At 37.9% G+C, this 16,089-nt stretch overlaps 2 protein-coding genes across 2 annotated transcripts; both read right to left on the bottom strand.

The window, feature by feature from the left end:
- Nucleotides 1–3,911: 3,911 nt before the first annotated feature.
- Nucleotides 3,912–4,382, bottom strand: LOC125071596 (MFS-type transporter clz9-like). Its single transcript, XM_047681917.1, has one exon. The coding sequence runs from the start codon at nucleotides 4,380–4,382 to the stop codon at nucleotides 3,912–3,914; it is 471 nt and encodes a 156-aa protein (XP_047537873.1).
- A 5,655-nt stretch (nucleotides 4,383–10,037) lies between these two features.
- LOC125071594 lies at nucleotides 10,038–14,980 on the bottom strand. Its single transcript, XM_047681916.1, has 5 exons — nucleotides 13,996–14,980; nucleotides 12,175–13,752; nucleotides 11,710–11,901; nucleotides 10,709–11,458; nucleotides 10,038–10,105 (listed from the first exon to the last, which is right to left on the bottom strand). Exons 1-5 carry the CDS (start codon nucleotides 14,978–14,980, stop codon nucleotides 10,038–10,040), a joined length of 3,573 nt encoding a protein of 1,190 aa, XP_047537872.1.
- Between the last annotated feature and the right edge of the window lie 1,109 nt (nucleotides 14,981–16,089).

The following is a 16,089-nucleotide window of genomic DNA, read 5'->3' as shown; positions in this document are numbered from 1 at the left end:
GAAAATATACAAATGACATTCTGCTGTAATCGTCTATAAACAGGAGAAAATACCTTGACTTGCCAATCGATACTGTCTCCATGGGACCACAAATATCCGCATGTACAACCTCCAACACACTGTCTCTCCTGGAACCTCTGTGTGAGAAAGGCAATCTTGTTAACTTCCCTTCACAACATATGATACACTGGGATTTATCAATTTCAGCTTTATCAGGGTAGGTAATTCCTTCTACAGCGCCATTTTTCATGCTGTTCAGATCTTTACTGTTTATATGGCCCAACCTTCTATGCCATAACAAACTGTCTTCTAGCATTGTTGCACCTGCCAAAAATATTCTGGTTTGATGTCCAACTTGTACACTCCATTTACCAAGTGTGCTTTGGCAACAAGTATATTGTGCTTGTTATATATTTTACAAATATTTTCTCCAAAAGCCACTCTGTTTCCGTTTCTAATCAGCTCACTAACTGAGAGAAGATTAGTCGTGAGGTTAGGAATGCACATGACATTTTGCACCGTAATATTGTGCTCTGAACCATCCACTATCGTGGTCAACTGCGTCTTTCCTGAGCATAACACTGGTACTGTTACGTTATTAGTCACTACAATGTGTTTCACAGACGGGTTATAGGAAATATCTGACAAACGTTCTTTATCGGAAATCATATGGATGCTGGCGCCGGAATCAATATACCAATCTGTTTTTTTGTAAGTTGTGTTTGAGAAAAAACCACTAAACACTGTGCTTTCCTTTTCTTTGTTTTTGTAATTGCACTGGTTTTTATAATGTCCAACTTGTTTACATTTAAAACAACGAATCGTTTTGACAGGTTTCGAAGATGAAGTTTTTGACTTTGACGTTTCCCCGCTGCTGCCAACCTGTTTTTTACGATGCTGCCAACTTTTAGACAAGAAAGCACTTTCGTTTCCAGTGCTGCCAACCTCTGCACTCATATCTAACAATTTTGATTTGATGACATCCGTACTAACTGCCATACCTGAATGCTCAATCGCCATTATCATCGGACTAAATTTTTCAGTTAATCCCGCCAATAAAAGGCAACCTATCCATTCATCGGTAATTTGGAATCCTGTTCCTCGTAATTTATGTCCTGTATCCACAATTTGTGTTACGTAGGAAGTCATAGATTCACAATCCTCTAATCTAATAGAAATAAGACTCCGTAGTAAGCAGATTTTCCTTTGAAATCTTGAGTCGTCAAAAAGTGATTTAAGACGTTCCCATATATCATGAACGGTTTTCTCGTCCTTGATATGAACATAAAGCGAGGAGTCGATAGTCATGATTAACTTTGCTTTTGCCTTCTGCGCATCAACGGCAAGGATGCCCGCGTCTGGCTTCACTTTGATGTCCACTCCTTCTAGGTTGAGAAAATTTTCAGCGGCAAACGCCCACTCATCGTAGTTCTCTCGACCCTTAAGCTTCGGTACATTTACTATGTAACTAGCCGCCATTGTTCAAGAACGTGACTCGGCGAAAAAACAATTTACGCACAACACTGTCCTTAATCTGAACAATTCTGGTTAACTCGATTAGTCCACACACGACTAACTACTCACAGTACGATATTCCACAAATATTAGATCGAAAAACCAACTTTTTACCGCGAAAAATGAGACTGGGCCCATAACCTATTTAAACACACTGCGTAGCTTTTTACAGACTGTTTAATACTTTAAAAACTATTGACATATTAGTACACATACAAAAACTAGATGGCGCTACAAGGAAAGTTTATTTATTATTTCAATACTAATATCAATAGTTGTCATTCAGAATGGGAAAAACAACGGTGGCCAATATAGTTTATAGCACTTGTAGAGCTATATGGAAAAATTTGGTATATTTACATATGCCGAAACCGACAGAAGAATTATTGAAAAAAATAACGGAAAAATACTATGAAAAATGGCAATTTCCTAATTGCATCGGAGCTATAGATGGCAAACATTGTCGATTAAAAAATCCTAAGTTTATAATTATAATCATCGCATTATAATTATAAACATTTCTTTTCGATGCACTTGCAAGCGGTCGCGGATGCTGACAAAAGATTCATTTGTATAGAAGTTGGAGGAAGAGGAAAACAAAGCGATGCAGGGACATTCCATTACTCTAATTTGAACCATTTACTTCAAAGTAATAACTTCAATATACCCCGTCCACAATATCTACCCAGATATCATTCTACCAATGGTTTTTATTGGAGATGAAGGATATCCACTCAAAACCTATTTGATGCGACCTTATCCTCAAAGCGTACTTAATGCACAAAATGAGTTATTTAATAAGCGATTATCGCGGGCTCGAAAGACTATTGAGTGTGCTTTCGGAATTTTAAGATCCAAGTGGCATATTTTCAGATCACCCATAGAGACAAACAGATGTCACGCAAGATTACTCATCAAAACTTGCTGTTTGTTGCATAACATTATCCGAGATAAGGACGGTAGAGTCATTCGGGTCAAGTGTGCGCACATTGGTAGTTAAGGGCTCACTACATGTAAAATAAAGGAGTTCAGAATATTAAAACATTGCATAGAGATAGACCATTTAATAGTCTCTAAGTTGTAATAGAAACAAAACCGAAAATCATTGTATCTTTTTTTATGGAAGTATTTTTTTCGACAAAAATCGAGATGCGCCCACTTGACCCGCATTGCGGGTAACTGTGCGCATCCTTGCGGGGTAAGTATACGCATATGGGGTAAGTACGCGCATTTGCTCGCTGCGATCAAAATAAACACATCTTGCAGGTTAAATTTTTTATTTAATATTATGGTCAACATTTTTTATCCAGTACTAAATAAAAAAAAAAAACTGAAACATTTATTAGATTTTTACATTTGAACAACAATACTTATACCATTTAAAGTATTCAAGATTAACTTAATGAGATCAACGTAATTTCTCTTAGGAACAAATTTAAAGATAACATTAGTTCAATCATAATAAACAAAACACTCATGTCAAAAGTAGTCTAATCGTCTATGAAAAAACTTAATAATGTTCTTTTAAGAAATATCAGCACAATTATCGCAGACAAACAGACCCCTTTCGTATGCAGTGCAGTCCTCATGCCACCAATCCTTGCAATACATACACTGAATCCATTCTTCTGTATTCGGCTCTGAATATTTTTCCTTACACAGAGGACAAAAGTATTCTATTTCTTTAGAGGTTGATGCCATAGATGGTTTCGGATTTGTCGATTTTTTTACTCTTTTTGCTGCGGATATCTTCTTTTTAGAACTTGAAAGTTTTGAATCCAATGCCAATTTGGATGGTACGCGCTTCTTCTTTTTTGATTCTTGCTGCTTTTTTTCTTCCAACTGGTTTTTGTAGGGGCTGGAGGTGATAACTTGAGACTGCATTGCAACTTTACCTCTGGTATTTCTTTTTCCTTTCATTCGAGGAAGAGGCGAAAGCTTTGTGACTGGCACATAATCGGTAGTTTTAACACTAGTCTTTCTTGGATTAGAATCATCACCGGAATTTGCCAAAGCACCAATAACGATAGATGAAGAGGTTTCTTCTAATACATAGTTCTTTTTCTTTATTTGGCCAGTCAGAATCAAAATTCAGTAACTTTGTAACATCACTTGTAAAGTCATCTTTTAATGGGGATTCCATATTCTCAGGCTCCTTGTAATCATCTAATACTGAAGGAGATTCGCAATCAGTGATATCTAGATCATCTCTGTTTTGTTCATTTTGCCTATAAGTAATATCCGAAAGTAAATTCAACGGCATTGCTTGATTTTGACTTTTATCCAAATTATCATTTTTCTGATAGCTTTGAGCTTCTACAAGGAGTTGGTTTTGAAGAGGCTGAGAAGCTTCCAAAAGTTGATTAGGTGAAAGTGAATTATGAATATTGCTAATATCATGATTTCGGGGCAATTGATCTGTGACTAATGATGGAGCAAACTCTTTCATCAAATAAGTCATCGCCGTAGGGGTATATCCCTAATACTCTAAAGCCAGATTCAGCATTGCCTAATGTAGCCACTTTCTTGTAAGCTTCATTAAATAAGCGCGCCACTTGTTGTTGACCAATGCCTCTCCCTGAATTTTCTGACATAAATTTGTCACATTCTATAGCATATTTACCCTTAAGAGGGCTGAAAAAGCTCCTATCAAGAGGTTGTAATTTATGACTTCCGTGTGGTGGCAGCGTAAGCATCACAATATTGTTTTCACGAGCAAATTTCACGGCATCTAAGCTAACGTGAGAAGTGTGGTTATCTAAGAGCAGCAATACGGGATCTTCTGTTGAAGGATGGCTAAAATCTTTGAAGTGATGTAACCAGTTAATAAATAGCTCCGTGTTGACGAAACCACTGTCGGAGACCATGCAAATACTTTGTGCAGGGCCACTATCTAACAAATCTTGGGTCTCTTTCTCGGATATATAAATGCTGGCGGGACATAATGGCCAGTGGCACTCATGCAGCAAATAGCAGTGATTGTGGTCCCTCGATCTGATGTCACTATCTTAGCTACTACTTTTTTACCTTTGGTAGTAACAACTTTAGGAGTTTTTTTAGGTACAGTACTTATTCCGGTCTCATCGACATTATAAATGCGGCTTGGTTTGAATTTATATTTTTCATACAACCCTTTCAAGGTTTTATAAAAACGGTCCACTTGAATTTTATTGAATCCCATAGCTCTAGCCAAACTTGTGGGTGCTGACTGGCGTAAAATTAATTCGGGATGACGCTTTAAAAAACCTTCCACCCAGTCACGTCCTGCCATTTTACATGTTTTATCAAATCTATGGTCTATTTTGTTAGTATCAGCGTACTCAAATGCTAAACGTCTTAAATTATTAATAGTCAGACCATAATACCTATCGTCCATACAGATGGACGATAAGTATGCAAACTGCAAACAATTGCAGTGAGTAACAAACTCTAACTCCTGCTCTTCATTAAAAGTTAGCTTAAATCGACCCATTGAAGTCGCAGATGAATTAAGTTTAAGTCTTTTTCTAAGGCATGACTCACTAATTCCAACGCTACTCGCTGCAGCTCTTTTGCTTTTGCCACTTTCGATGAGAGCCTTAGCTCTTGAGATTTGCTCTTCGGTTACGGGCATAAGATCAAGATTTTTTCGTTTGTAATTTCGAGGCATAGTGGGGATCCTGAAAAATAGAACAACTTATTAAAGTAACTCTCATCATCATCTGATTGAGTTCCCGGTGATATTTACAGCTATGAGCAGAGTCCGGAGTACGTTTTCAATCACGACATTAGTTTTTATTATTTTAAGTAAGTACTTATACATTATTTGTTTCAACAAAACAACACAATGTCAACAATTTGAACCAAGTGGGTAAGTGTGCGCATGCGCACGCTTACCCGCGCACACTTTCCCCATAGCACGCAATTTGAAATGAATGCTCATAATACAAATTGAAAGCAATTGTAACCTCAAACTTTAAAAATAAATATATCACAAATATATCCTCAAACATATTAAAAACGACTCACCGTATTGAATCCAATAACCTAGATACTACACTGTTTTCCGTCGGGCAAAAAACTACAAAAGTATACAACAAATATTGATATTTACGAATAAAATTTTGTTCAACGGCCGCACGCTAAAGAGACTCGTCGCGACTAGTTGGTACGCGGGGGGTCTCTGTTATGTCCAACAAACGACACCTCCCCCGCTCCTCGTTCGGGAGTTATATGTACTGCGCTCACTTACCCACTGCGCTCACTTACCCCAAATGACTCTAATAATGATATTGCCTATATTACTGTCAATACGAATCAACAAAGAATACAAACACGATTACAAACAAACGCCCGGACGTCTTATCAAGCACAATATATACGTGAAAAATTCAAAGAATATTTTGTAAATTGTGAAAGAATATTGTGTGCATTAGTTACTAATTAATTTGTAAAACATAATAAATATTGTATTTGACATAATAAATCCTTTTTATATTTACCTTCAATATTCAGTTCGTTTTTTATTTCTTCCCATAATTGGTTAATTATTCTTCTATTTTTATGGTTCAGATCTTTGCTGTTCCATATGGGTGTCCTCTCAAAGATTGCCGAAATAATTAGCTCTTGTACGTCCAAAGACATTTTGATACGTCACAAAAAAAATGTACAACACTATACCTACAATGCAGACGCGCAACGCGGGCGGTCACCGCTTGACTGGAGTGCACCGCTCGTTGCCCGCCCCCGCGCCGCACCTGCACCGCTGTATTCGAGGGCCGGTCCATTTGATTATACGCGTAAGATCCTGCCGCTCCCGCGCCGCCACCGCCACCGCCCCGCTGCCCGCGATATTCGAGGCAGAGGCCTAAATCTCGCGATATGACTTACATGGAAAGGCCTTTATAAAATAATTAATATTCATAATAAACATAACGTAACATTGCAAGTGGGTCGCAAACATATCAAATATCATACAAACGAAATAAAACCCGCTACGTCTTAACCTTTTAATATGTCTTATTTTCAGAGCTTTGTGCTACGGCTGCCAATTGTCCTGGAATTTATTTTGAACCTATTACTAATGTTCGTTTTTATAATTATTTCTGGAGAGTTATAACTCATATAGATATTATTTCTTTAGAACTTTATATAAACAATGTAGAATTTTATTACGTAAAACTCAAAATCTTTGAGATAAAATACAACCACAATATATCGTCCAATGATAAATACATGCTCACCCGGGGCAACCTATCAGTACTAAATAAATAAAATAAGTTCTATGCATCTGGATTACAATAATATAGTTGTATTAATGCATGGAGACAGCTTGTCTCTGAACAAAAATAATCTAATTAAGGATATAAAATTATTATGTGAAATTCAAAATCAAAAGAAATGCAAATTTATAATTAGTACATTTCCATATTCACATACCTTGACAGATGCACAGAATTTACATATTTGTGACTTAAATGTGTCTTTATACAATTTGACCCGACATTGTAGCAATGATTTTATGTTATTTGACATTAATAAATTCATATATAGATTTAAGCTGACAGAGGGTACTATGTACATACCAATAAAATCGAGAAGACAAATTGGTTACCTAATTGCTTACAATATTAATAATTATTTTATGCCTAATGTTACCAAGGATCATATGCATAATAAAAATAACAATTTAATTTATATTAACACTGATAAAAGTAATTTAAATTGAATTTTAAGACAAAAGAGGTAGTCTCTGGCTCAAGTATTATTAATACTAATATTAATTTACCTAATAGTAATTTAACCTTGGATAAATTCCTAAATTTTAAAATTAGAAATAATCAAAACAATAATAATAGTAAACTTGTAAACCTGGTGCACCAAAACATTCAAGGAATGACAGGAAAAGATTTAGAAATTGAGTTATTCATAAACAGTAATGCTATTGATATTTTATGTATAACAGAACATTGGGTTGTAAATTATCAGTTTATGTTTAACTTCAATAGTCACCAGATTGCTAGTATGTTCAGTAGAAAAAAAGCTATACGTGGTGGCTCATTAATACTTATTAACAAAAATCTAAAATTTAAAAAACTAAGGATGTTGTGAGCCTTTCTATTGAGCAGACTATTGAAATAGCCTGCGCAGAGCTTGAGCATGTCATTGTTGTATGCGTATACAGACCTCCTAGCGGGTTATATGAAGCATTTGAGAAAATATTGGAAAGCATTATTGAAATTATCTGGATCAAGTAAATATATTTTTATTTTTTGGCAACATAAATTTATTAGAAAACTATAGCACAAGTATTAGATTCAGATCATTATTATATTCATATAACCTAATTAACTTATTCTTAGAGCCAACTAGAATCACTGAATCCACTGCAACATGTATTGACAACATATTTACCAACTGTGTACCTAATCATAAATGTATTATAAATATGTTAAGTTCTGATCATTGTGGACAAAGGCCTCCTCTTCCTTTGAGGAGAAGGTTTGGAGCATATTCCACCACGCTGCTCCAATGCGGGTTGGCGGAATACACATGTGGCAGAATTTCGTTGAAATTAGACACATGCAGGTTTCCTCACGATGTTTTCCTTCACCGCCGAGCACGAGATGAATTATAAACACAAATTAAGCACATGAAAATTCAGTGGTCATTATGGAATTAGGGACACTGCACTCAGTCTTCTGATTTCGTATCTGAGCAATCGCATTCAGAGGGTTGATGTAAATGGAAAGAGATCTCCCGGGTCTCCAGTTACTGTGGGGGTCCCTCAAGGATCATTTCTTGGACCATTTCTCTTCCTTGTTTATATAAATGACCTGCCACATCTCCTAGGTGATAAACTCGAGATAGTATTGTTTGCTGATGATACTTCTTTAATTTTTAAAATAAAAAGACGTCTTTCAATATATGACGATGTGAACAATACTCTCTCTGAAATAGTAAATTGGTTTAGTGTTAATAATTTAATTTTAAATAGTAAAAAGACTAAATGTATTAAATTCACTACTCCCAATGTAAGATGTGTCAAAACGAGTGTACGTTTAAACGGGGAAGCATTAGATGTTTTAGAATCAACAGAGTTCCTTGGTATGACAATAGACTCTAAGCTCCAATGGGGCCCCCATATAAATAAATTGGCGATTAGACACAGCTCTGCAGCCTATGCGGTAAAAAAAATTAGACTTTTGACTGATGTGGATACGGCTCGCCTTGTGTACTTGAGTTATTTCCATAGTATAATGTCGTATGGCATCCTACTCTGGGGTAATGCAGCTGACATTAATACTATTTTTGTACTGCAGAAGAGGGCTATTCGTGCAATTTATAACCTGGGCCCAAAAGATTCGTTAAGAGGTAAATTGAAAGAAATTAAAATAATGACTGTCGCTTCTCAATTTGTTTTTGATAATGTTATGTATGTACGCAAAAACATAAATGATTTTCCCAGAAATTGTGACGTACAATCTGTTAACACTAGAAACAAGAATAAACTTGTTAGTCCAAGTACCCGATTACACAGGGTTAGTAACTCTTTTTTGGGGCAATGTATACGTTTTTACAACAGGATCCCAGAAAACGTTCAAAATTATTCAATTATAAAATTTAAAAGAATCGTTAAAGAGCGTTTGTGTGCTAAAGGATATTACAACACTAATGACTTTTTAGTTGACTGCACACCTTGGGAATGAAATGATCGCCTCCAGGCTGTTTCAAATAACTAAAATATAATTTTCATTGTACATGGAAAATGGTTAAAAAAAATTAAAAAAATATATCCCGCTGAGTTTCTTTCGCCGGTTCTGCTCAGGTCTGAGGTGCTAAATTCCGAACCGGTGGTAGATTTTTGACAATCAATAAGCAAGTGTATACACTTCTATATTGAATAAAGATTTTTGACTTTGACTTTGAATGCAAGGATAACTCTATTCAAATTTTAATACAATCAAATTTTGTCAAATTGCAATCATTAACTCATATCACTTCTAATCAAGCACCAACCAAGGTCAGAAGATCCTTAGAGTTTGTTGGCGAAATTATTTGAAAAAGGCACCTGTAGTTTTCATTGAATTGTACCAATACCAATATATGTAAAGGCTCTTGAGGGCCTTCATCAGGACGGTCCATTGTAGTTAAACTTGAGAAAGTCCTTGATTCGGTCACAGGCGTGGTATGTCGAAAACAAAGGCACTTTTGATAATAAATCAACGTTCTATTTATCACAATGAAGTCTTTTAACAAAAATATAGCGTCTTCTAAGCGATTTAATTAGATTAAAATCACTGGACGTAAGCGATCCGTCGTTGTCGATCGTTCAGCCACGCTATTTTTTTCAAAAAAGTGACAATCACCGATGACAATCATAAGATGGACGTCCGCTCACAACGACGTTTCACAAGAGTGTTGCCACCACAGTTGGGTTGCCACTCTCGTCCTTACAAATTCCAACATTGAATTAAATTAACATAGACATCGATACTAGATGGCTCTGTCTAACATTTAACTTAACTTAAAAAAAGGTAGATTTAGAACGCGCTCGAGGCGCCGTCACGGCCGGACTGACATTCGCCCGTCCTCGGGCGATCACCAGTATCTGCAATGAGCAAACACACATTATCACATACGATTTAAATAAGCACCGCAATCATTCGGCTCGTCCACCCTGACTTTAAACTTCTGATCATATTACATACAAGTTCACACAACACTCTAAACAGTGAATATTAAAATGAAAAGACTTCCGTCACAGACCGGACAAATGCGTATTACCGATCAGCCATATTATAAATTGTGCTGGATCAGAAAGCACCGTCCTCTCGACTGTGACGTAGGAACAAAATGCGTCCTTCCGACTAGGCACCCGTGCTTAGACCGGACAACATTTAAAAGTACTCAACACAAACCGGACCGGACAAATGCGTCCTTTCGACCATGTACCTAGACATGGACCGGACAACACCGTCCTTTCGACCGTTTTCATTACGGATCGGAAGAGTACGTCCTTTCGAACACGCAAGCAAGCGTGGACCGGACAATACAATTCCTTGAACTAAATACTACAGAAAAATATCTTATCGTGCGTCCTTTCGAATCACAAGCCTGTGAAACCGGACAACACAATAACAACTAAAGTACCTGTTTAGTGCAATCAGATGTGCAGATTACATTACCTATTACGAATGATGAACCTCCACACCTACTATCTCTTCACGATGAGATTCATCTTCGGAGTCGTCGCTCATAGTCTCTGATTGTGCTGTTAAAGTTGTGGACCCTGCAGTCAAGGTATCACTATGAGCAGACAATGTATCAGAATCGTCGTACTGGTATCCGTCTAACTGTTCATCGTAATCCCCCGCCGTCATGGCCTCATTCTCGTTTAACATGCTAAAAGCCACCTCGGTTAGCCCTTCATGTCCTCTCGGTACTGAACGTAAGTTCTCGTGAGAATATTTGAATGTTCTACTAGAGCCAGTGATACTTTTCAACTCGTAACGGTCGTTTTCAAGGACGTTGGTGATTACAAATGGTCCTCTAAATTTACGGTCTAGCTTGGTTTGATTTCGTTCAGAACTTTTAACAAACACAAAGTCTCCTTTCGAAAATGGTTTGATAGTGGCACGACCACGATTAAAACGTACAGTATCAGCTTTGGCAGCCTTTTCTATATTTTTGGAAGCCTCTGCGCGGATGGACTCAATATCTAACCTTTGGCTTTGTTCATTCCCATATGTCAGTTTAGAAATCCCTAATGGTTGTGCGCGAACTCCAGTAAGAAGTTCAGTTGGAGTATATTTTGTAACAGTTGACCTGGTACTGTTTAGAGCCAGCTGCACATTACCTAACTCATCTCGCCAGTTTTTATTCGGGTCATTTTCAATAATCGTTAACAAAGATTTTAGGGTCCGCATCACACGTTCTACCTGGCCGTTAGCCCGGCTCGAACCTGTGGCGATAAAGTGAAGCTGGATGTTGTGTTATCAGCACAAAACGCTTTAAAGTCGGTGCTTATATAACAGCGACCTTGATCGGCTATAACACGTTTTGGAGCTCCGAATAGATAGACTGCCTTTTTAAGAGCGTTAACAGCGCTAGCCGCATCAAGAAAAGTTGTGTGTTCCAGTAGTACATATTTAGTGAACGAGTCAATAATTACTGAACAGTATTCTTTTTGATCGCTTTTACCACTCAATTTACCGGTGAAATCTATATGTAGCGTATGCCATGGCACAGCGACTTTAGGGATTGGGTGAAGTCGAACTGGTTGGGCACCCGATGGTCCCTTAGATGCTTTACATACTATGCATGAGTCTACAAATCGTCGCACGCATTTGGACATTTCGGGGAACCAGTACAACTCGTAGATTTTATCTAGGGTCTTATCCGGGCCTAAGTGTTAAATTTCCGAATGAATATGATTAATAAGCGTCCAAATCAAAGATCGCGGTACAATAGGAAGCCAAGAGACAGCTTTATTCCGGCTAATTTTGCGATAAAGTATTCCGTTCCTAACGTCATATGTATCCGCAACGGTTTGAGGCAATTCTTTGTTAAAAAATTTAGATATAAGGTCCTGAATTTCACTGTCTCGTTTCTGTTCGACAGATAACCAACCTTCATGCAACTCTACAAATTTTACCGATTTTGAAACGATATTTTTACTCTGTACAGATTTCGAAGCATCTATCCCCACTTTACTTTGTTCCGGATCCGGTTGCAGATTACGTGATAAATAATCCGCGTGTTCCATTTTCTTGCCTTCGCGGTATACGATATCGAAATCGTAAACTTGTAAAATAGCCCACCAACGGTGCACACGCGGTGTAAGGTCCACTTTAGACTTTGAGGCCTTAAGAGAATTGCAGTCAGTGTACACTGTAAATTTACGGCCATAGAGGTAATGGCGGAAATGCTCGATAGCTCGTACGACCGCGAGTGTCTCGAGCTCGTAAGAATGATATCGAGACTCCACCTCGGTCGTGCGACGACTAAAGTACGCTACCACATGTGGCATATTATCCTTTTTCTGAATAACGATGGCGCCGTAACCCTCACTACTGGCATCACAATGAAGCTCTACAGGCAGGTTATGATCAAAAATAGTTAACACGGGTTCTGACGTCAGAATCTGAATAATTGATTGACGGATTTCTTCGTGATTTTCCGTCCACTTAATACCACCTTTGAGTCTGGTTAAAGGATACAGAGGACCTACAATCCGCGAGAAATTTGGTATAAATTTCCGAAAGTAGGACGCCAGACCTAAAAATTGGCGTACATGAGTGGCGGTTTTTGGAGCGGGTGCATTTGCTAATGCCTGTATTTTTAGCGAATTTGGTCTGACTTCCCCAGATTGGGTAGCATATCCCAAGTAATCGACTTTATTTTTCATGAACTTGCATTTTCTTAAGTTAAGTGAAAATCCAGCCCGAGCCAAAGCTTCTAATACCTGTTCAAGACGACGCAGCCCTTCAGTTATATTTGAGGAATAACATAGTACGTCATCCATGTACACAAGCGGCTTGTCTTTTAAATCCTTGAACGCGTTATTAATGCATCGCTGATAGACGGAAGGTGCATTTCGCAGCCCAAAAGGCATAGCGAGGTATTCGTATTGCCCTTCGGGCGTTACGAACGCAGTTTTTTCCACGGATTCAGGATGAATTGGGATCTGGTGAAAACCAGCCGCCATGTCCAAAGATGAAAAGAAGTATGCTCCCGAAAGCTGGTCTATCTGATCATCGATAAGTGGCAAGGGATAATGTTCAGGGCGTGTATTGGAATTTAACTCCCGATAATCAACACACATTCGGTCGGTGTTGTCCTTCTTTTTAACCAATATTATCGGGCTTGCAATAGGAGATGAACTTTCCCGAATGATTCCCGCGTCTAATAGCTCCTGAACTTTCTCCCTTACCACTTGTTTTACCGGAGGTGATAATCTGTAAGGACTTCGCTGTACTATCTTATTAGGATCTATAAGGTTAATTTCCATTTGCCCTGTATTAACACGTTTAGTAGGATTGCCTTCAACAAAATGGTTAGCATATTTGAGCAAGATAGACAGAAGTGCTTCTTTTTCTTTACCTACTAAATCAGTATCTACGGACTCAAAATTAATACCAGTCGTTTTGTGCTCACAAGCGTTGGTCTTTTCGTTTTTTACAATACAAAGATTATCATGGTCTATTTCAACACGCACGCCGTGTTCGAAAATATCGCTACCTATTATTACAGACTCTGTAATATAATCGTCTGGGACGATATGAAATAGAAGTGTCACCGCCAAACCACTAATCTGAACTAAACTTAAAATTTGTGTTGTACATTCTATATTGGAGCTCCCTATGCCATTCAAATAAACCAAACTCTTACGCTCAGTACCATGAAACCGCGAGGAAATACTTTCTTTTAGTAAAGAGCAAGATGATCCACTATCAAATAGAAAACAAAATTTCTCACCAGATGACACACTAAGGGTACCTCTCGATACTCTATGCTCACAGATGTTGACCTCCTTCACTGCAGTTCCACCACTCTTCCTCTCTGGGCACCCCGTTGACACGTGACCCGGTTTTCCACACGAGAAACAAATTGGCGATGTTGATTTTTCTTTTGATGACGATGAGTTTTCAACTGATTTTGAAGAGCCCGGTTCTGGACGAGGTCTTTTACAGTCTATTATTCTATGGCCAGGAACTCCACATCTATGACACTTTCCGTTAAACTTTGTATCGTTCAATCGAGGTTTCTTCGAATCAGCTGGGTACTGATCATCATTAGAGTCAAGGCGTCTTTTCAAAGTAACACCACCGAGTATGCGGAATAGTTGTGCTCGGGTAGTGATAGCATGAGAATTCAGCTCACGACGAATCAGGTGATCTTTCAAGCTCAACACAGATACAACGAATCCGGCGATAACCTCCTCTGGCATTTCAACTTTGGGTATATTTTCTATTAGATTCCACAAACGCATAGCTGCCTCACTCGCTGTTTCCTTTACTCCCAATTGGAAGCGCATTATATCGTCAAAATAGTCCTGGATCAATTTGGGCTTCGAAAACTTTGCGAGAAGAATTTGTTTCATAGTGTCCCATGTCAAATCTTCCAATCGTACCTTAGTCAAACAAGTTGCAGCACGTCCCTTTAAAGCGCTTGTCAATGCCACTAAAAGTTCAACTCCATTTAAGTTTTTCGCTTTTACAATTATCTCCGAGACACGACACCATCCCTCGATGTCAGCGTCAACATCGTCAGGGTTAAACTGGACCAAATGCACTGTATTCGTCATAGCTGAAGCTGCTGTGGATGCATGAGGCGCTGGTGAAGTTGTAGCCAACAAGCGAGTTAACAAAGCTTCCATGGTACTCAAAAGTTTACTACCGCTGGTCTCATCACTTGCCACTTTTCGATCTCCGCATCCTACTTCTGATAAAGGCTCTTGAGGGCCTTCATCAGGACGGTCCATTGTAGTTAAACTTGAGAAAGTCCTTGATTCGGTCACAGGCGTGGTATGTCGAAAACAAAGGCACTTTTGATAATAAATCAACGTTCTATTTATCACAATGAAGTCTTTTAACAAAAATATAGCGTCTTCTAAGCGATTTAATTAGATTAAAATCACTGGACGTAAGCGATCCGTCGTTGTCGATCGTTCAGCCACGCTATTTTTTTCAAAAAAGTGACAATCACCGATGACAATCATAAGATGGACGTCCGCTCACAACGACGTTTCACAAGAGTGTTGCCACCACAGTTGGGTTGCCACTCTCGTCCTTACAAATTCCAACATTGAATTAAATTAACATAGACATCGATACTAGATGGCTCTGTCTAACATTTAACTTAACTTAAAAAAAGGTAGATTTAGAACGCGCTCGAGGCGCCGTCATATGCAAAAAATGTTGAAATTACAAATGCTCTCCAAAGATGAATGCATAAATGTTAAGAGTATGGATTCCATGGACGATATTATGCCTTTAGAAATTGATTCATGTCAAACGGAAGAACCGTTTGAAATAAACTTTAAAGCTTTGTGTAGCGTCAATTATAACAGATCAAGTATTTTCAAAACTATTTCTAACTTCTTCATCTGATGACGAAGGTTTACCAATAATATCTCTCCGCCAGAAAGCTATTAATATCAACTTTAGAGATATAGCAGCGGAATCGTTTTATGACACGAATAGCAAAAAAAAATATTCATCCCAATTTTAATTTTCTCTGGAACATTTTCATTCAAACTCAAAACTCAAATTCCTTTATTCAATATAGAAGTATTACACTTTCTTATTGATGGTCAAATTAAACACTACCACTGGTTCGGAAAAAGAAAACACCCTGACCTGAGAAGAACCGGCGAAAGAAACTCAGCGGGACTTTTTTTTTACGTCAAATTAATTATATACATAATTGTAAATGAGTAGAAACAGCCAGGAGGCGATCGTTTCATTCCCAAGGTGTGCTATCAAACATAAACTCACTAATTGTATAGTAACCTTTCGCACACAAGCATTCCTTAACAATTTTTTTAAATTTCGCAACAGAAGCATTTTGAACGCTTTTTGGGATCCTGTT

This window comes from Vanessa atalanta, chromosome 19, assembly GCF_905147765.1.
Source record: "Vanessa atalanta chromosome 19, ilVanAtal1.2, whole genome shotgun sequence".
Taxonomy (NCBI): Eukaryota; Metazoa; Arthropoda; class Insecta; order Lepidoptera; family Nymphalidae; genus Vanessa; species Vanessa atalanta.
Note: the sequence above shows the minus strand (reverse complement) of the source record. Positions and strands in the feature narration are given on the sequence as shown.